Source organism: Dromaius novaehollandiae, chromosome 12 (assembly GCF_036370855.1).
Source record: "Dromaius novaehollandiae isolate bDroNov1 chromosome 12, bDroNov1.hap1, whole genome shotgun sequence".
NCBI classification, from domain to species: Eukaryota; Metazoa; Chordata; class Aves; order Casuariiformes; family Dromaiidae; genus Dromaius; species Dromaius novaehollandiae.
Window position 1 is genome coordinate 15,670,781 of NC_088109.1, and position 20,687 is coordinate 15,691,467.

General features: G+C 48.0%; 1 protein-coding gene across 3 annotated transcripts in view; it reads left to right on the top strand.

Moving 5' to 3' along the window:
* Positions 1-20,687, top strand: part of MTMR14 (myotubularin related protein 14) — a 33,527-nt gene that overhangs the window by 3,956 nt on the left and 8,884 nt on the right. For all 3 annotated transcript variants that reach the window (XM_064519020.1, XM_064519021.1, XM_026093095.2), the window contains exons 3-17: positions 1,815-1,923; positions 2,962-3,037; positions 3,786-3,846; positions 4,438-4,560; positions 5,091-5,164; positions 7,814-7,884; positions 8,493-8,567; positions 10,521-10,587; positions 11,328-11,413; positions 11,823-11,899; positions 12,150-12,186; positions 13,664-13,734; positions 14,358-14,407; positions 14,636-14,774; positions 17,562-17,738. In XM_064519020.1, coding sequence (XP_064375090.1) covers positions 1,815-1,923; positions 2,962-3,037; positions 3,786-3,846; positions 4,438-4,560; positions 5,091-5,164; positions 7,814-7,884; positions 8,493-8,567; positions 10,521-10,587; positions 11,328-11,413; positions 11,823-11,899; positions 12,150-12,186; positions 13,664-13,734; positions 14,358-14,407; positions 14,636-14,774; positions 17,562-17,738 — 1,293 coding nt within the window. The remainder of the gene's footprint in view (positions 1-1,814; positions 1,924-2,961; positions 3,038-3,785; positions 3,847-4,437; positions 4,561-5,090; positions 5,165-7,813; positions 7,885-8,492; positions 8,568-10,520; positions 10,588-11,327; positions 11,414-11,822; positions 11,900-12,149; positions 12,187-13,663; positions 13,735-14,357; positions 14,408-14,635; positions 14,775-17,561; positions 17,739-20,687) is intronic.

Consider the following 20,687-nt stretch of genomic DNA (forward strand, 5'->3'; position numbering starts at 1 on the left):
CTGAGCAGAGCTTGGGTTGTGTTGATCAGGTGCGGGCTTCCATAACTTGCACATAATCTTATGTACACTTCTGCAAAACACAGTGGGCGAGCATTTTCCCTGTCTTTGCACTTAGCAGCCTTGTGTCCAAAACATTCGAAGAAGATGAACTTCTTGGGTTCTGATTCTTTAAATCCTAGTATATACCAAGGCTCTCTTGGAGCATAACAATCAAAATAGTTATATATAGGGAAAAACATGAAAAATCCTAAGCATCAACTGTGAATTCTGAGAATGTATTTCTTTATTAAAAAAAAAAAAAGTAGGATTTGAAGGTCCTAGTTGCACTCTCTCTGCTTTCACCAGCACCACCTCATATAAACTCTTCCATAAACAGATCAATTTCCATGTTAAAAATAGTTTATTTCTTAATGCTTCCGAGAATGCTTGTAGGTTGCTCTAGACTGTCACTACTCGGAAGCTTGGAAACTTTCTTTTAATTTCCAGCGTAAAAGTATTAATTTGTTTTTAGGCCAGCATTTTCTTTTGAGTTCTTTTCCCTCCCCATTGCTAAGTTCTCTCCTTATCCCTAATGCATATATTGTTGTGTCCTCACTTAATCTTCATTTGCTAAGCCAAGCAAGCTGTGATAGTTTCTCTTGCAACACAGATGCTTGTCCCCTGACCACGCTAGTGATCTCACTGCCTCTTCAAGCATGTGTATGTCTCCTGGGTGTAGGTCACTAGAATCAGACGCTTTGTCTCAGCTGCAATCCCGTGCTCTGCACAGTAGTGCTGGTACTTCTCTATTTTACTGGAGAGTTTCCTAGGTTTCTGTTTGTCCCTTTTTCACCCTTACTATGTTGACAACCTGTGGGCATCCAGCAATCAACCAGTTCATCTAGGCTCTTCTGCTAAGCTTCACTGCAGGAAAGGGTGGACTACAAATTCTTGTTAATCATCTTTAAGTGTGTGATCACACATCTTTTTATCATTGAACATCTAGTTTCTTCTATGCCAGTCTAGATGCTTGTCTAATTCCTTGTGGAAACTCCAGTCCTCTGCTGTGTTGACCATACCTCCTGAAGGTCTGGGTAGTTTAGAATTAAATTTGGATTCCTATCAAATTTAGACTGGTACTTTAGACAAATTACAGGAATTTGAAGTTGCTTCTAGAATGTGTCTCAAGCCCAGAAGGCACTTCTGTTTTAACCAGAGAACCAAACAAACTTCAGCCGTGTAGATACAGCTGACATTAATCTAACTACCCTGCTCAACCCACTAGCCAGTGTACGGAGAGTGGTCTAATTACTCATCAGTGGACATATTCAAGTGAGCAGAATTAAGGTTCATTGACAGTTTAAGCTTTGATTCTATTTTATTTATTTTTACCTGTAAAATTCACTCTGATAGTCAGAAGTGCTGAGCTTCTTTTTGAAGAAAAGGTTGTGGAGAGGCAAAACAGAATGTACATTTTTGTAGACACTGGCTTACTGTGGTAGTCATTCACTAGTACTCCACATGCTAGTCTGTAGCAGACCATTCTGCCAGGCACTGACAGTACTCATATTGCCAGCCCCCTGTTGCTCCTGAAGATGTTTGCTATCACAGACTGCGCAGTTGGTCTCTCAAAATAAAGAAAAGGAGACAGAAAAGTGTCCACAGGTTGGATAGCAGTGGGAGCAATTCTTGTGTCCTCTTGCTTGCTAACTTCAGAGCTGGCTTCTGAGCAAAAGGGATGGGGATTACAGCCCATGCATGGGTATCTATAGGCACTTCATTGAAAGAGATGCGAGAAGATACGCTGTGTACTGAACTGAATCTCTGTCCAATAGGTTTGAGAGCACTGTGCAGGTTGGCAAACTACAGGACCTTATCAACCGAAGTAAGATGGCGAGGTGTAGAGGACGATTTGTTTGCCCAGTCATTCTATACAAGGGAAAGGTAAAGCTTCATGGGTTACCTGTCTTAACTTGGAAAATGACCTTTCTCCCTGCCATTTGAACTGTGCAGCCATGTCTTCAGTAGGTTGTTACCTTCCCTAATGCTGAAAAGTCTAGTCTTAGGTGCAGGCAGGCAGTCTGCAGTAATAGATAGCATTTGCTGTGTAGGCTACATAATCATCTGTGGGGGCTTCAGGCTGTTTTTCCCCACCATGTCATGAGCATTGCACCAGAGAGCTAACATTTTCTACATCTCTGCGTTCCTTCCAAAACACCAAAGATAACTGGCTTTTGAGAGAGGAGAGACACTTCCTGCCCTGTTATCCTTTCCAGCAGCAAGCTCTCTTTGAGTAACTTCTGTTTCTAAAGAGAAGTTTCCCTTGTGTGCTCCCTGGGGAGGCAAGATTGCATAAATGGTCTCATGAATGTGTGGGCTTGTCTGCAAGGGGATCTACTAGAAAGTGAAATTAGATTAATATTTATGTGGATTCTTTAAGCTGCATTGAAGCCCGACAGGAGTAATCTCATTCAAAATTTATGTAACTTAATTCAGTTTTCTTAATTCAATTCAGAAACATTGTATGAATAGCAAAATCATACCTGTGACAGTTTTAATCTGGCTTGACTGGAGCTGTCATGGGCTGAACCTGCTGACCCTTATATGTAGGACTGAACTGCCCGGTGTGGCACTGGATGTGACCATCCATAATCTTATCAACAGGAATGTGAAGGATAAGGCTCAAGCAGGGTATTAACAGAGCACGAATGTTGCTAATTTATCAGGAATTGAATGTATTAGTGAATTGGAGAACTGGAGATGAAAATGTGATTTAAAAAATGGTTACAGATTGAGGCTTTTGGGAGGTTGATGTGTTTGGAGAACTTAATCCGGGTCAGGCTGGGTTGCAGTGAAGACTGCTGAGAGGCAGTCACTGTAGGTACCAGCCATATCTGTGTAATGTGACAGCAAATGGGACATGGGCCTGACGAAGAAAAGACTTTTGGAGCAAGTGTGGTTAATAACAAAATCTTCCTCCAGCATATTTGCAGATCAGCAACGCTAGCAGGCTGGGGAGAGCTCTATGGGCGTACCGGCTACAACTATATCTTCTCAGGTAAGTGAGGAACCATCTGTTACAAGCTACATGGTTAGGCTGGTCAGTGGTGGGATGGTGACTGAGACATGAGACCAGGCTTTCCTGAGAGCAGGTGCAGAGCTCTATTATGGACCTACTTATATCAGGCCCTGAATAATAGGACAAAGCATGAAATCTGGCGTCTGTTTCCGAGCACCATGCTACAGGACAGAGCGCCGTGCCTCATAGTGCAAGGAGAAGAAGCAAAAGAGCTTGAGGCTGACACGTGAGTTATGGGAAGCATGTAGGCAAGTGAGGCAGCCTGATGGATTCGGGGTATTGATCCCCCGAAATTGAGGGTGGGAATAAGAGAAGAAAGAGAAGAACTTGCTGTTGCTTCGCTGATCATCGTGAATCAAATGCAGCTAATGGTGAGATATACTAAACTCTGGGGAAGTTTCTTCAGGGGAGTTTTGAGTGTCTGGTGTATGGGATCTGAAACTTGACTTTGACTTGAAGAACTGCACGGCACCATCGGGGTACCCTTCCAGCTGTCAGTCATGGGACTGCCAGGACTACTGAGATCATCTGTCCTTTGCAAGGACAAGGGAAGAGTGGGCTGCATTAGAAAACAGGCTCTGTAGGGAGAGGACATACAGAGGGCAATCGAGAGCACTTACATGTGGAGGGAGATCCCCAAACTGTGGCCTTTGGCAGACGTGTGTGTGTAGGGCATGGGAATTGAATTGGTTTACACAAGTTTCAGTTCTTAATGTCTTCCTTGCAGGGGGTTCTGACGATGCTTGGGCAGATGCAGAAGACATTTCAGAGGAAGACTCTGCGCTTAGGTTTGTGTGCATCACTTGGATGGGGAAAAGGGAGTTTGGACCAAATCTGACTGGCTCAGACACTGAGTGTTGCTCCTTTCTCCACAAGCTGGGCTTTGGTGCAGGCTTGAAATCACCTTTGAGCTTGGAATCTTACTTTCCTTGCTTTTGAAAAAGAGCCTTTCGTCATGTGCTTGACCATGCTGATGCTAAAGGCTGGCTAAATCCAGTGCAACTGAAGCCTGCTAATCTACTGCTGGGGGAAGGGTCAGGGGTTGGAAGATGTCAGGCTGTTAAAAAGGCCTCTGAATTACACGGAAGTGTTTACTTTGTCAGAAAGCAGATCTCCAGGCTCGAGAAATTTTTCTGTGTTTTGCTTATGTGCTTGTGGCTGTAGAACAGAGTGAGATATGGAGGGAGGGACCCTAAGCACTAGGTCTGCAGTATCAGTTCATTGCCGAGCGTGACTCCGACCTGTGGGGACAAGGCTTGTGCTTCGGGGCTTATGGCTGGCAGTAGTTCGAGAGGGGCTGCGGCTATATCATGCGGGCGGTCAGACTGACAGGGTCAGTGTTCTGTGCTGATGTGGCTTTACCTTGTACCGTGTTGCAGAAATGCAGACTCCCAGCTGTTTGACAAGGTCAGAGGACATGACATCAAGCTGCTTCGGTACCTGTCTGTGCGATATATCTGTGATCTGATGGTGGAGAACAAGAAGGTGAAGTTTGGCTTGAAGTGAGTCTGGGTTCATTTGTTTTTCTGCAGGCTTTGAATTGCAGCTAGTAGCCCTCACTTGTGGATGGTTATTGGGCCTGTGCCCAGCATCCTGGGAGCAGCCCTGGAAATGTCCTACAGCAGGATCATCAGCTAATCAGTGCTGTAAAGAGAACCCCAAGGTTTTAGGCCAAAGAAAGCTGTAGCAATGGGGAAGATACCTGCTTTGCTGTGTTGTCTTCTGCGATCTGAGTAGGTTTTCTCTGTAGAACTTTAGGTGATGTGAACATTTCAGAAGGGGGAGAGTAAAGGAGCCCTCCGATGGCATACGGAAACAGAGATGATTCTTCTGGTATTCCTCTCGGAGAAAAGCTTAAGTGTTTTTGTCCCATACTTGTCCATCTGGATTTGGATGTGTTGCTCTAGTTCTGCCCCTGCCCACTCCTGAGTCAAGTCATAGTGTGAGGAGATGCTACAGGTGGCTTTTTGGGTGTCAGTGTCTTTGTGAAAAATACTCTAAATGTCTGTTGTTCTCCTCTTGTCCTGCACAGTGTGACGTCTTCTGAGAAAGTGGACAAAGCTCAACGTTATGCTGATTTCACGCTTCTCTCCATCCCATATCCAGGTATAGGACTGATGTCCAGAGGGACTCGCAAGGGACAGGTGACAGTTCATTTCTGGGGACTGGGAACTACTTGTGTGTGTGGTGAAACGACTGTGGCTTGCTGAATTTTTCCTATGCTCCCTCTGGAGGGGGAAGGCCTTTTAAACTGAGAATAGCGCAGTGGAGTTGGAGCCTCTGGCAGTGTGAGTCAGCATTAAGCACTCTTTGAGATGGCAGAAGAATTTCTCAGCAGTTCTAATGAATTCAAGCTCAGAGGAAAAGTCCCAGAGATAGAGCTGGGGTTAAGACAAGATCCCTCAGTAGCCACCAAAGTATTTTGGCCTTTCCCATTCTTGCAACTGCAAACTACTACTTGACGCAAAATATATAATTTGATTCAGCCTACATACAGCCCCAGTTCTTAAGAGAATTTCCTAGTCCCAGTGCTTGCAGAGAGAACCTCTGTAATACATACTCAGTGCTAGGCAAAACCGTTGACCCAAGCCTGCAATGTATGACCAAGATACAAGCCACTCCGGTCCGTCTCCCTGGTTATATTAGTCCTTGCTCCTAGCAACCGTCACTGGGTCACTTGCTGCACTCTTAAAGATGAGCTGAATATTGCTGGCTGGCTGCTGCTGTCAGGCTTGGTAATATGATTGGATGTGAAACTGCTGCGTTTGAAGTCTGTCTGCAAAAAAGGACCCCCCCTCCCTTGCATACAAAGACAGGGAGAGGGGGAAAAAAACCCAAAGCCGTTATGGATGCTCCAAACCCAGACTTCTCCTCAGTTACTAGTTGTGGCCCTCAGGCATCTTAAAGATACTTTTCTATTTATACAGAAATTAGTGACAATTCAGGAAAACTGTGTTGAGATTTCTACTGAGCTTGCTGTGCAGATAGCAGAGGTGTATAGAAATAATAATATTACTGGTTTCTGTAGCAAGTGCCACAGGTATAAGTTGCTGCTGTTTGTCTTAGCAAACTGAGACCCTGGGAGATGGTGTAGATAAGTCCCTGTCTCTGCTCATGTGGCTTTTGTAAAGTTTAGCTAAAGCTGCCTTTTAGGAGCTCTTTCTTGCCATGCTGGTGATGACCTTTGTAAAACTGGACGCCCTTCCTGCAGATGTTGCCTGATTTCTGCAGTGCTGCCCCGGAGGAGAATGTTGTCATTCAGTTAGATCCAAGTGTACACATGTAAGGCTCAGCAACCCTGTAGTGACTGGCCAAATGCAGTGGTATGTTCTTACTGATGTTTACAGATTTGCATCAAAAGAATTTCTGTTTTGTAATTTATAGCTGAAGTTACTCTGAGATCCTGTTGTCTAGGGCGAGCAAGACAGTGTCCAGACGTGACTGTTTAGGGTGAACAGCTTGGGTTAAAATGGGGTCTCTATAGATGTTTTTGTGCTCTCCAGTACAGAAGTCCTCTTTTCCATCTGACCAGTGGTTGGTATTTGTAGGTTCCAACGCCTACTGTCATAATCCTTCATTCTTTGCTTTAAATATGTTTTTGTTTGGAGTTAAATCTCAACAAAGAGATTGCTTCCTGGTTGTGTGTTCTTGAGAGCTAGTCTTGTCCTTGCACAAAGATTTTTTCTCCATTTGAGTTGCTTGTGACTTCCAGGGTAGGAATCATTGTGTGTGTAAGCAGTGCCTGATGCCGGTGTCTCAATAATACGGGCACTCGGGAGGTTCTGTGACGTACACAGTACCTTGGGAGATGCGCTTCGTGCGGCCTGCAGGCAGCTGCGGTGCTAATGGTGCTGCTCAGCTGTGACTAAGTGACTGCAGTTTGCAGCAGAGATTTCAAATAGTTGTTCAAGAAGAACAGGACCCAAAGGACAGACACTTCAGGAGGGACGGGCTTGGGGGAAAACCCCAATTACAAAGTTCAGGGGAGGGAGAAGCATTTCTTATATTTGTGGGTTTTTTACACTGCTTGGCAGTATTAAGAGTATGAAGTTAAGCGAGTCAGGCAGTAGGTAAAGTTTCATCCAGAGTTTTGCTTCTGCACCATTACAGAGTGAGCATATGTGTGCACCTTGAAGGGGTGATTACAGTGGCTCACTTCCTCCAGTAGTGTCTGGTGAATCTCCCAAGGCTCACTTGGGATGCATTCAGAGGCTACCTTGGAAGCTGTTATGTACCTGCTCCCTTCAGATAGGGCAGTTCTGATGTTTGAAAGAAGAGACTTAATATGAGATAAACCACAGCCTTCTCTGACAGAGCCCTTTCCTGTTACCTGCAGCAGGTGCCCTGTGGAATTTGACTTTCCCCAGGGCTCTGTTAACACCTTCCTTTGCTGGTTCCATCTCAGTCAGGATGTCAAGCTGATGCCCCAGATCTGTGCAAAAGTCAGTGGCCCTGGAAAGCACAGGTCACTTCGTGAAACCTGTTGTCTGGGAAGACGTGGAATCTCTTTCTCAAACTCCAGATTTACTGTGCTTTTGGAGTTTGCCCTTTGCTGTGTGAGTGTGCTCACTGCTGAGTGCTGTGGGTTGTAGCTGCTGAGAGACCATGCTGCCGACTGTTCTTCACTTCCCACAGGCAACATTTTTGATTGGTTTGATGCTTTGGGGCTCTGGGCTGCCAGCACTTTCAATCCCATAGGGCAGTTCAGTTGTTAGGTATCAGACAAATAGTTGTTCATTACCTCTTTTCTTGCAGGCTGTGAATTTTTTAAGGAGTACAAAGATCGGGATTATACAGCTGAAGGTCTCATATTTAACTGGAAACAGGTACATGGATATTACAAAATGGAAAGCTGTGGGCCTTAGTGCGCTTAAGTCTTGTCTCAAAGAATTCCTGAATTATGGTGTATATGTTGTACGCTTATTCCTAATCGCAAGGAGGACATAAGCAGGACAAAACATAGTGAATGTACTAAATGACTCATTCATTGTAAAAGTCATATGTAAAATGAATGAATCATTATCCCGAACTCCATGATGTTCAGCCTCTCATGGGAGGCATGGGTTGCTCCTGTTTTTCAGTATTGATGGTGTTTTGTTGATAGTCTCTGTTCTCGGTTTTGTCTTCATAGCCTCTCTTCTGCTGGAGGAGATGGTTGAGTGAGCGGGAACAGCCCAGTAGGAATTCAGAAACTAAAATGCCTTATCCCAAGCTTTCTGTGCTCTTAACAGTGAAAAGCTTGTCTTGTCCACTAGTCATCCTTCCTCTAAGAGTGGGAGTTAATTTTTACTACTACAGGTTTTTGTATCCAAAGATGCTTTGCTGAGATAATTGCTTCTAGATGTACCATTTGGCAATTGTTGTTTTATTTTCTAGAGCCAGTTGTCTCCAAGTCATGGCTTTTCTCTGACCAGTTATGTCTGTTTTTTTGCAGGATTATGTAGATGCTCCATTAAGCATCCCAGTCTCTCTGACCCAATCTCTGAATATTGATTGGAGTGAGTACCAGGTGAGGAAAGTGGGTATCTCTGTGGGAGGTCAGAGGTTCAAACAGGAAGGATGATTAAAGATTTGAAGCTTGTCTTGTCACCGTTGCGGTACCCCCGTGGACCCTCCGCTGTCCCCTCCCTGGTCTTCTCCAGTTTTGCGATGGTTGACCACTGTGCTGGAGTGTGCCACGCTCCTGTGCTCTGTAGCTGGAAGCACTGCGGAACTAGGAGGGCCTCCCAGTGCTGGGGTCACCGTTTCTCAGTCAGTGATGAAAATAATGTTAAAATGCCGGCATAAGCAGAATGATGGAAAAGCAGCTTGCAGTGCTGAAGCAGAACTAATGGGACCACAGCTTGCTTATGACTAGAAACTTGTTCACTAGAATGCTAAGCAGCCAGTGTTTTAAAAGCCATACTTTTAAAAGGTATGTTAAAAATCGAAGAGGATGTAAGAAGTAAATACAGAAATGTCCTAAGGACTGGAGAAGGTGCTTAACTCAAAGCTAAAGTTCTCAGTCCGTTTAGCTAATCACAAAGGTGACAGAGAGTTGACTTAATTAGTGTATAAGTACCTTCACAGGGAGAAAATACCAATTCTAAAGCACTCTTCAGTCTAGGGGAGGAAATTGCTTAGGAAACAATATCTGCAAGCTGAAATCAGACAAATGAGAACAGCAGTTTTGCATGCTATTTTTGAAGGTGATCTGTTGGAACAGGCTGTCAAAGGAGCAATGAACTTTCAACCCCAGATTAGATGCTTCTCTGGACAGAGTTATTGCCAAGTTCAAGCTTTAGGCTGTGTATGAGGCAACTGGTCATTTTGGTCTGTGGTATAGAGAGATCAAACTGGATGATTAAATGATTCCTTTTGTCACGAACACAAGATTGGGTTGAAGTGGGCAGATAAGGATTTTGGAAGAATGTGTTTTTCTGCCCCAAGGCTCAACATGTTTCTCATTTCCCTACTCTTCTGTTGCTCTGCAGGCTTCAGGGCAGGGCAGTACGTTCTTCATCTGACAGTAGTCTAAAGTGCACTTACACATGCACAACAAACTGTTCTGCTTTTGGGCGGCAAAAATGATTCACACCACCAACTGTCATGATGAAACATTTGACCCTCTCTTTGCCTCGTCCTCGCCAGTGCTATCCCATTTCCGCTGGCTTAGTTCTGGCTCCGATCGGACTCTCAAAATTCCCTGTGTCTTCTCATGACATAGTGGTTGAGAACAGCACACTTCAACTTGTTCTGATCTTATTCTCCAGGCAGGTGAAACACCTGCCTCTCTTGTAGCACTGGGGGTCCCTGAGTTCAGAGCCCTTCTGTGCTGCTGCTGCTGCTTGAGCATTATTGCAGAAGTTTAGTACCTATCTGGAGCTGCTAGAAGTGTGTCAGCCCTCTGCAAGCAGCCTGCTGGGCCTATTTACCTGGGCTAGTCAAAGAATTTTGGGCAAAGTGCTCCAGTTGCGGGGATGGGCTGCTAACCTGCTCACCCCATCGTCCTGCTTGCATCGTGTACGCAGCTGTAACGTGGCTGCTGAGCCATTTTGTAAAGTGAGCGCATGCAGGGGGCTGTGGAACTAGGTCAGTGCTCCGCAGGTGTTCACCAGCTCCATTTAGTCTCTTAGAGCATGGTCTGCTCGGAGCTATGGGGTGGCAGGCAAGCAGGTTCTGTGCCCTACCTTCTAGCCAAGGGTCAGGCTGGGGGGTCCTGACAGCCGCCAACCTAGACAATAGAAATGGCTTTTTTTTCCCCCTCTCTCTGGCCTCTTGTCCCAGGGGGCCTGCTGCAGAGGATGGGGAAGTGATTAGAGCCCCCAGGGGAAAGTGTGCCATGCTGAGCAAGGGCCATGGGGTTATTTGTGCTTAGCTGCTGTTCTGGATAGAGAGGCCAAGGACATGACAGGCTCTGAATTACAGAGCAGCCTTTTGTTGTGAGCAGACCCTTACTGTTGTCATTTCTCTTTCCACATAGAGCTGGGACCTCGTGCAACAGACACAGAACTACCTGAAGCTGCTCATCTCTATCATCAACAGTGATGGTAAGGCAAGCTTGTTGCTCCAAGGGTCTCATTAGGTGCCTAATTATGAGCTCCTTTCTTCACAGCCACCCCAGCTCCCTGAAGTAAGTGGGAAGTGCCCTACGTTGGCATCCTGTTCCCTCTGGACACTGCAATATTATACCTAGGCTCGTTGGGCTGTGCTGCCAAAGCCAGCCACAGCTCCATCTATCCAACAGCAGACTCTCCTGCAGTTACTGTGTTGGAACACCCTGCAAACTTTCTGGAGACCACGGGAGTGGTGCCCTGTGTGTGCGCCTCTGCACAAGTGTGTGTCAGCGGGAAGGGGAGATATGCTTTTCTCAGAGCTGATGTCTGGATCCTTCTGCCTTCTTAGTGAGGCTGAAAGAAGATGTTAAGTTGGAGCAGGTTTACCTCTGATATGGGGATAGATGGTGGTAGTGGGTTGCAACGGGGCAACTGTATGTTATGGGAAGCAAAATGATGTTCATAACTAGTGACTTTGTGTCCTGAGCAGCTGTTAGAACTAGGGCAGCACGTCAGCCAGGGCTGCCGACAACCCCGGACAGTCTGAACAAGTGGTTGGCTGCCACGTCCAAGGCAAAATGTTCTGGCTTGGTGGCTGAGCTCTGCTCCGGCAGCACAGATAGGCTGTGGGGATGGAGAATGGCTTATCGCTACGAATTTGCCATAGAGAATGGGCATCACTCTTCTTACAAGACCTTTTGTTTTCCTCTCCTTCCTACTCCCACCTGGAACAGATGATAGCGGGCTCCTGGTGCACTGTATATCTGGCTGGGACCGAACTCCTCTCTTCATCTCTCTATTACGCCTCTCCTTGTGGGCTGTGAGTACCTAGCTGACGTGCTCTGCTTCTGGGGGTGATAGCTGGGAGAGAGGAGCAACCATGTCACCCGAAAGTGGTGGTGGAGTATTACTTTTCCTTTTGACCATGCTGGATTCAGAGAGGGTGTGGGATAGGCTCTGATGTGGAGTCTGACATGCTGTCCTGCCGTCAGGCAGAGTATCGCGGGGGTAGAGCAGCATACTTGCAGCTCTGCTCAGAGGATCCTCCATACCTCAGGCTGCTCAGCATCAGGAATGCCATGTGCTGTAACCAGGAGGTGCCTGATGTGGAGGCAGGGCACAACAAGCTGGGCATCTTTATTCATCATGGCAATTTCCAATAGCTCATGAAGTCCAAATCCTTACCTCCAGGGCTGCTGCCTGAAGGCTGCCTCTCATTTCCTTTGCAGGATGGGCTGATCCATGCGTCCCTGGAGCCGTCTGAGATTCTCTACCTGACAGTGGCCTATGACTGGTTTCTTTTTGGGTATGCACACTAGGGTTTACTGGCATATGTAACTCTGCGCAGTAGGGGTAAAGCCTTCAGGGTGTCATCTTCAGTGTTTGCTCACAACCGGGGTGGATATTGCGGCTCCCACTGAGTTGTAGAGCTGTGACAAGAAGGGGTGGTACATTTTCTGCCAGAGACTGGGGCATCTGACTGTTCTTGATAGCTTGTGCCCTTCTGCTGATCCTGGCTTCTAGCATGTGACCTCCTTCCCTTGCTCTCTTTCCAGGCACATGTTAGTCGATCGACTCAGTAAAGGAGAAGAGGTGAGTGTCTGGTCTGGGGCGGTGCTGAGCACAGCTTTCTGTTCCCTGGGTACTTGTTTGAGGTAGTAGCATCCCTGTTTGCTTCCTGGTAATACCACCAGTCTGGCTGGGCTCCGAAAGGATTGTTCAGGTGCTGGGGATATGAGGTGGGAGCCCTGCCCCTGTTGCTTCCTGATGTGTAAAGTGTGGGAGTGCTTTTTATCTCAGGCTGCAGTCTGGTTGGTGAGTGTCAGTCCTGCTGGTTCCCCTGCTGTGACATTAGTGTTTAGGCCCCTGGTGAAAGGGAGATGGGACTCTCTAACCAGCTCAGCAATGAGAAGGGATGTTTAAGGTGTCTGATTCCTGGGAGCCTGGAAATAAAGCTGCACAGTCTTGTGTGCTTGTCCTGAGTGCCAGCCCTCCAGCCTGCGTGCTGCAGCTGCACATGGCTTGCGTGTCGTCACAGGTTCATGGAGCAGCTTACACTGGTTCTGGTGTGTATCTGTGGGTGCACAGATGGGTCTGGGAGGCAGTAAGAGTAGTGGGACTAATTGTGTTCAAATCTTTCACTGCTTAACAGCAAGTGATTGCTCTAACAATAATTGCAGTATACTGTAATATCATTTTTGGATAGGGGCCCACAGATGGGAGTGTGTCTAACCCTATTGCTAATCCTGTGTTCCTCAGACTCTCTAGTGAGTCCCTGCCTCTGAGCAGTACTGCACCTGTTGCAGAAGGCAGATCTGGGACCCTGGCCCATTTTCCATCCTTTGAGGGTTCAGGACCCTGTCTTAGTATCTCTCCTCTCATTCATTCCCTTCGCAGAGCTCTGCTGGCTTGTGGCTGGCAGCTCTGCTTGGGTCTGGTGCTTGCTCAGCCAAGGGAGGCGTCAGCAGCTGGAGTGGGAATGAGGGTGTGTGCCTGGCTCTAGCACTCGCCGGCACCCACGGCAGGAGTGGAGGGGCTCTGCCCTGTCGAGGGAGGTGGGGTGGCAGAGGCACAGTGGGGTGAGTGCTGCAGAGCAGGCCGGAGCATGGCAGGGCACCAGCCCGGGACCACAGACACTGCAGGTGCTGCATGTTTCCAGGTGTGGTAGTGCTGTGGTGCCAAGGGGGAGCATGCGACTGTTCTAGCCCAGCCAGCCCTGCTGGGGTTTGCTGCTCGCTTGGGTGTATAAGCAGCTGCTGGGGGCCCATCCCTTTTCCAATCTGCGTTGATGGCACAAGTGCCCTCTGCGTGCTCGTGGCATGCGTGCAAGGCATTGATAAGGAGACTTGTTATGCACTCCTTTCTGGGCCTCCCCATGGTGGGGAACAGGGTCTATTTTACATGCAAGACAAGGCCCAGGACGGGACGGGGGCAGCCCATGGCACATCGGAGTGTGGTAGCTGCAGATTTCTTGCTATCTCCTTCCTGCCAGCACCTCCCTGCCAAGATAACAGGCTGCATGAAGCCTCGGGTTCATTCCTGAACCGCTCTTCTCTCTCCCTTTGCTCAGATTTTCTTTTTCTGCTTCAATTTTCTGAAGCACATCACCTCTGAGGAGTTCTCTGCTGTGAAGTCGCAGAGGTAAGAAGCCTGTGCCTGCTGCTGCATGGGCTACAGAGCCAGGGAGCTCGTTAGTGCTGTTTCTTTGGGGAGATGGAAGCCCTGGTGTCCTGGCCCAGTTTTCTTTAATTTGTTCTGCACTCTGAAGGCTGCAAAATGGGGCCGAGGCTTGTGAGGTGCGACGTTGCGCTCTGAAAAATTGTCCAGGCTGAAACGTGCTCTCTGCTTAATGAGTGTCCGTGGCTGCCTAAGCACGAATGAACCAGAGGTGTGTGCTCTGGCTCAAGCGGGCTGCACAGCAAGGTCCGTCAGGATGGCTGCTCTTTAATAGACTGCTAAACATTAGCCCTTCTTATTTCAGGAGGGGCATAAAGAAACAAACCCCACCCTGGAGGAGGCTTCTAACTGATTAAACGCACAACTGCCTTCAGCAGCCTGTTGCCACCCTCTCAAAGTGCAGTGTGTGTGGGCTGGGATTGTTTGGAGAGTCAGATACTACGCCCTGGCCCCCTCCCCTCTCTTCTGCCCCTGCACAGCTGGTTCGCCCCTAGTCTGATCTGGTGTGTGCTACAGAGATCTGGCTCTGGCCGGACTCTGTGCAGTGCTGCAACACGGCTGAGGTGACCTTGTCTTTCCTTCCCCAGAAGGAAGAGTTTGCCCCCTGGCTTCACCCTGGAAGAGATCTGCATGCTCCGTGAGTGCGGCTGCTGAGCATCAGCCCCTCTGGGTGCTGGTAATGGTTGATCACTTGGGGGCTTGGGTTCCCAGCATCAAGGTGACTACAAATGAGCTGTGGTCCCCTTGGGGCATTGCAAGAGTGATGCCCCAGGGCAAATGGAAAGTGTAAGGCTCGGAGGGAGAGGAAGAATCAGCGAATCCAAGCTGGTCTTCAGGTAGTTTTGTTTCTTTTTTTTTTTTCTAGAGCAGAGAGATCGGGGCAGCACCACAAGTCTGAGCAGTGACTTCTCCCTGGGGCTGGAAAGTTCCCCTGGAGCAGCTGGGAGCTTCACCTATGAAGCAGTGGAGCTGATGCCAGCAGGAGCACAAGCCCAGGCAGCATGGTGAGGAGATAGTCACTCAGTGGACTGCAGAACAACAGGGGCAGGCTTTGACCACAGGAGAAAAGATACCTCTGAACTCCCAGCCCTCTGGTCTGCTCTCTGAGCCATGGGCTCCCTACAGTGAAGGGAGGAATTTGGCTATCAGAGACTTTGCTGCAGCTTGTGCTACAGAACTTCTGCACCAGGAATTGGAGACTTCCCTGTGTTAATGACTGTCACGCTTCTGCAGGGATGTTCCTGAAGTTTGTCCCCTGATCTAGTAGCAGAGCAAGTTTTTGTTGTTTGGGTTTTTTGTTTTTGTTTTTTACCAGCTCCACTGTTAAACACAGTGAAATTGTTTCTGGATTAGTTTAGAAGAGGGTTCTAAACAATGGGAAAATGACATTTGGCAGCAGCCTCACCTGGGAAAAGTGGAGGCAAAAAACTTAGTTGCTCTGAATGAAGCTTACTTGGTTTATGGAAGAGGTTATACAACTTGGTTTATGGAAGAGGTTATACAAGGGGGGCGTCTGCACTAATGGGACATAGAGTGGGTGACCAGGAATCCCCTCTAGACTTAAGTGCCTCTAACAACACATGGTGTGTGAGCTGAAACCAAGTTGCTGTCTGGAACGTTGCCTAGAGATGGTTCTGGGAGAGAACATGAAATTCTCAGTGCTTCCTGTTGTTAAAGAGTTGTATAGGACTTGCCTAGGGAGCCAGGTGGCTGCCTGGAAGCTGGACTGGGGCAGATGTCTCAGGTGATGCTGCTGCTCTGGGACAGGTGCTCTGCTTACTTATGGAGTTTCTGGTTCTGTGTTTTGGGATTTCAGAGCCCTTCTCTAGGGCTGCCCCTCTCAGTTTAATTTTTCACTCCTTTCCCTCAGCACATGTGAAGATGCTATTTTGTATTGCAATTATTTTAAATTAAATCTGGGTTGTGCTGGAGGCAGCTGGAAATCCTCTGGGACTGAGGAGCCTGCAGCCATGCTAGTGGCAGCAGCTTTTCTAAAGCACATTATGATTCAATTTATAAAACACTGAAGAACAGAGGATCTTCCTGCAAAATCACAAAACAAAGGTGGGGAGCCCCCAGCTGCATTTGCCAAGTGACCAAGTCCTCTTAATGTACAGAAGCTACCTTATCCAAGCAGGAGAGTGACTGCAGCAAATAAAGAACCACTTTCAGCTTGCCCACCTACGGGGTTGGAAACGGGAAGCATTTACACTGACCCGAACCATGTTCTGGAGTGCTCAGGACCTACAGACTAGATCCTGCAGCATGATCTTTACAAGATGTGAAGTGGTTGGAGCATGCTGGGAGAGATCTGCTATACTTGTATGTGCCAGGGCTTGATTTGATGGCGTTTTGTAACTCTGGTTTGCTTTCATTCCTGTTGGAGACATCAGGTTATTTTGGGGTTTCTGCAGCTACCAGGGTGATGGTTTGGGCCCACGCTATGAGCTTGAGGAGGGGAAAGTTGTAAGCCTTTCCATGCGAACTTAGTGAGGGGACTGGGCATGGATGTCTTGCTGGAGGCTATTGTGGCTGTGTAGTGTGGAGAACGGGTAGAGCTTGCTGCAACCATGACTGTCAGTGAGCTAAGCTGTGCACGCTGTAAGGAGGGGAGAAAAGAGATGTGTTTCATTGTGTTGTCCTGAAAACAGGTGGGTCAAGGTCTCCTTGCATGGAAAGGCATTTGTATTTTAGCTGTATAAGCTTGTCTCTGCAAGCCGTGCTTGGAAATGTTGGCAGCTATGATAACATGAGATGAATAATGTGTGAGAGAGGCTGTGGTGTGATGTTTGAGGGTGGACGTACTTTAAGAAGGGAAGGAGGATATGGCGCTTCCCACTGTACGATGAGCCTGTCTTTAGCTGCACTTGCTGACAGTGCTCAAGATCTTAATCAAAGCCAAGGTGCCCTTTCAGATTCTAGGAAGAACATCATCTTTTTTCCCTTGGGTTTCTGTTTGCCTTAGGTGTCCCTGTTTACTTGTGTACACAGGGAGATCTTTGTCCAACTCACTGTGGTTTTGCAAGGGGAAAAATTCCTGGGACTTCTCCAGAAAAAGTACTAATATAAAAAAGAGAGCCCCTCTGAACATGGAACAGCAGTGACATGAATTAGTCCCAAGTGTGTGTGCTTGTTCAGTATGTAGCAGGAGGGTACTATGAGCTAAGACTAGATGTAGCAATGTACAGTGAACTGGATGTGGGTCTGGCCAGAAAAGAGGCCAGAGCAGTTCTGGGCTGTCAGCTCAGAGACTGGGAGAAGACTGAAATGCATCTGCATCTGGGGTAGTTGTCTTGAGCACATAGTCAGAAACATGATCAGTAGTGCCTGAAGGAAATCACTAAAAGGGGAAACAACACTGGTGTTGTGTCCCTGTCACCCTCATCAGGGTACAAGAATGCCCACCTGGGCTGAGCTCCTTGCTGATGTAGAGTTTAGAGTGGATTGAAACGGCCTTTCCCTGCTGAGAGGCCCTTTGCTTGAGGCATTTTACAGCTAGACTAAACAAAGAAATCGCTGTATGTGTGTGGGCCGATGCATTTTCCTGTCTCTGATTTCCAGGTCACGTGGACAGTGATCTACAAAAGAATGGGCTAAGTTGGGTTGAGCACAGTGTACCACCATCACTGAGCAGTTACCTGTGACTCATGGTTCCCTGGGAGGGAGGAAAACAGGTTCAGTGGGCACAAGAGCTTTGTAGCTGCTAGGATAAAATCTGGCCTGGTGTGGAAAGGCTTCCTGGTTGGAACACGTGGGAAAGAGCCTTCTCACACAGGTCATCCATTCCACAGGAGGAAGAGCTGTGCATCATCGCCACAAGCTGTGCTCTGGAACCGGACACAGCAGTCTGAAGACAGGCTGCTTTCCACAGGGATGGTTGAAGCGAAGTCCTCCAGCTCCTCCTCATCAACCCACTCTGATAACTTCCTGAGGATTGGAAGTAGCCCACTGGAGGTGCCCAAATCCAGGTGAGATGGGATGGAGTAGGGCATTTCTCAGCAAAACTAGTATCTGGCAAAGGGAGAGCTGGCTGCTTTTTTGTAGCTCTGAGGAGCCTGGAACACATGGGTTTGTAGAACTTGAGGCCAGGAGGCCTGTTCCTCTCTAGCCTGACCTTATGTGTAGTGCTGGCCACTGAACATAGAAATTCCTGCCTCGGCTCATTTAGAGGAGAGAGGAAACTGTGCTGATAACAGCCTGGTGTTGGTTCTGCCTGTCCTCAGTGCATGCCTCAACTCTACGAGGTCTGGCATCTCTGCGTCCTGCATGCTTGGGTCGTGCAGCGCTGTCTCTGTCAAATGCATCCGCAGGGATATGAAATGGTTAAGGGCTGCGTTGGGAGGCAAATCATCTCAAACCAAGCAGACCCCACTCTGTGTCTATTCCTGTCTCCGTTTCCATCTGCTAACCTTCCTGACACTGCAGGGTGAAAAACTCCAGGTGCCGGTGGCAAGCAAAGGTAGAATCCGCTGGGAGCAGGCTGAGTGTTGTGACAGCACAAAGGATTTCGGCTGGGAGGCTGTGCGTTCCCACTGTGCAGCCGGGAAATGGGGAGCCTGGACCGGGGCCTAATTTCATGCCATAACAAAGGACATTCTGGCACCCTTCCAAAATCTGGTGCTGTGGTAGGGCAGAGCGGAGCAGTGAGCTGGGCTAGGGGAAGGAAGAACAGAGCCTGTGGAGCCAGCGCCATGCGTTTAGGCCGACGGGATAAGAGACTCTTGGATAAGAGGTTGCAGTTAACAGCATCAAACACTTGTGTGGTCTCTGACGGTTTTCTGCTGAGTCTTTTTCTAGTGATTCACATCAGAACAGCCACCAGCCAAACATTATTACTCTCTTATCACATGCAAAATAAAGTGACAAACAAGCAAATCATTGAAAATTTATAGGATTTTCTTACCAAGTTTCTTGATTCCAGAGAAAAATTGCTGTCTGACAGGCTTCAGAAATGGTGTTAGCTGTTATCCCTGAGGAAAGAGATCAATAGGATGTTTTTGAGTTGTTGCTAGGACTCACCTCTGTATTCTCTGTAAGATGAAATGAGTCTCCCAAGAAGAGAACAAAACACCGAGAGAGTGCAGCTTGTCTTGGAGGCTGCGTTTGTTCAGAACATTAATGCCACTAATATAAGCCCTGTGTGTGGTCTCATGCTGTCCCAAAACCTAACAGAGTGTTCAGTGCTGGGCTGCATAAACTGCCTGGTAGTGAGCTTGTAGCAGTGCTGTGGCAGAAGCTGTTCATAATGCGTCAGCTGGACTCCACTCTGTGAGAGCACGGAAGAGAAATAGAGCAAGCAGAAAAGCACCACTGGAACAGGGCAGGGGGGCCACAGTCCCTGGGACTTGCATTCCAGGGGCTCAGCACCGGTAAAGCCAGCACTTACCTGTCCTCTGGCTGTGGCTGCTTTTCAGGTTTAGATGATTAGTGCACGCTGATACCAGGCATTTGGAACCTGAGTCCCCAGGGTTTGAGGCAGCAGGCAAGCATGGCGGGAAGCTTGTTACTTCCAGGCCAGTGGTCTTGAGGCTGACCTTTCCTTGCACCCAATAAAATAACCTCTGAGAAGGAGTTGCAGTCTTCTGCCATTACTGTAAGAGGTAAATGTTCCGTGTATGCCATTATGAACATTTCTTCCTGACCCTTATGCTAGTGTCTGGCATGGCATAAAGCCTTTATAACCCTTCAGCACACAGCAAAGCCACACTGGTCCATCTTCAATCCCTGTTGATGTTTACGCATCAGGCACTGTGAAGGGCTGAGCTGGAAAAAGGTGCATAAGAGGCAAACAGGGGATAAAGAGGGACCTCCCTGCAAGGCTTGAAATGAAGAGGGTGGGAGAAGGAAATCAGTTGGGAGGCCAAAGTGGTAAAGTCAGCTGTATGCAAAGATGGCTGATCTGCCATGTTGATACTGGGTGGAGATTATGTGCACACTTGTATGCCTGCTGCTTCTCTGGTGTCACCTGGGTTTTCTCTACTCCTCTCTGTGTGCAAGCTAGAGGAAATGAGCCTGGAGACCCTGCAGGGAGTGGGTGGAATTGTCAAGGCAACGGCTGAACTGAGCTGCTTTTTCAAACCAAGTCTCCTGGCATGTTTATGCTCCTTTGCCTCATAGTCCCCTGTAGATCAGCCAGGCTCTGGTCTGTGCCCTGCCTGCTTTCCCTGGGACAACACTGGTAACAGTTCGGCTAGCTGAGGACTTGGAGCAATGCATTGCCTTGTCAGTGCTGACATGGCTTGCACCTTTCGAGGCCTGAACATGATGTGTTTTATCTCCAGAGAGGGAGGGGTTATGTCTTGCTACTTGGCTTTGGTCTCCCTGTTCAGACAGTCTGAATCTGCCTGGTGAACTCCATGCAAGTAATGGATATCATAGTATCTTCAGCCACTGTTCTCCATCCTGGAGGGAGGAAGGGGGTCCCATTTTGGGGAGGGAGAAGGGGTGTATCTGTGGTGGAAGGAAGGAAGAAGTTCTCTCCCTTCACTCCCTGAGAAATGGTAGGACTAGGATGGAGGCTGGGGCACAGAGACTGATGATACCAAAAATACCTTCATCTTGATGGTGCTGTTGCAAGTTAACACCCAAGGCTCTTAAGATGAAGAAACTACTGTACTTGACTTTCTAATCCTCTGGTTGTGTGGCCATAGCAACAAAACACTTAACCACTGCAGCAGCAGCAGAGGAAAAATGGTTGCTTGTAAAATGCCAGCAGGCAGCCTTCAGGCAGTTCACATGAACTTGTCCAGTCAATGTGCTGTCAGGCAGGTGAGCTCAGGAGAGAAGGGGAAAGCAAGCTGGCTCAGGTGAGCAGAGTCTGTGCAGACTCCTGGGAGGAGTAACTGGGGTGTCCTAAAGGAGAGAGTTGCCAATGCCGAGTCAAGCAGTGTGAGCCAAGCCCCTCTCCTGTGCAGACC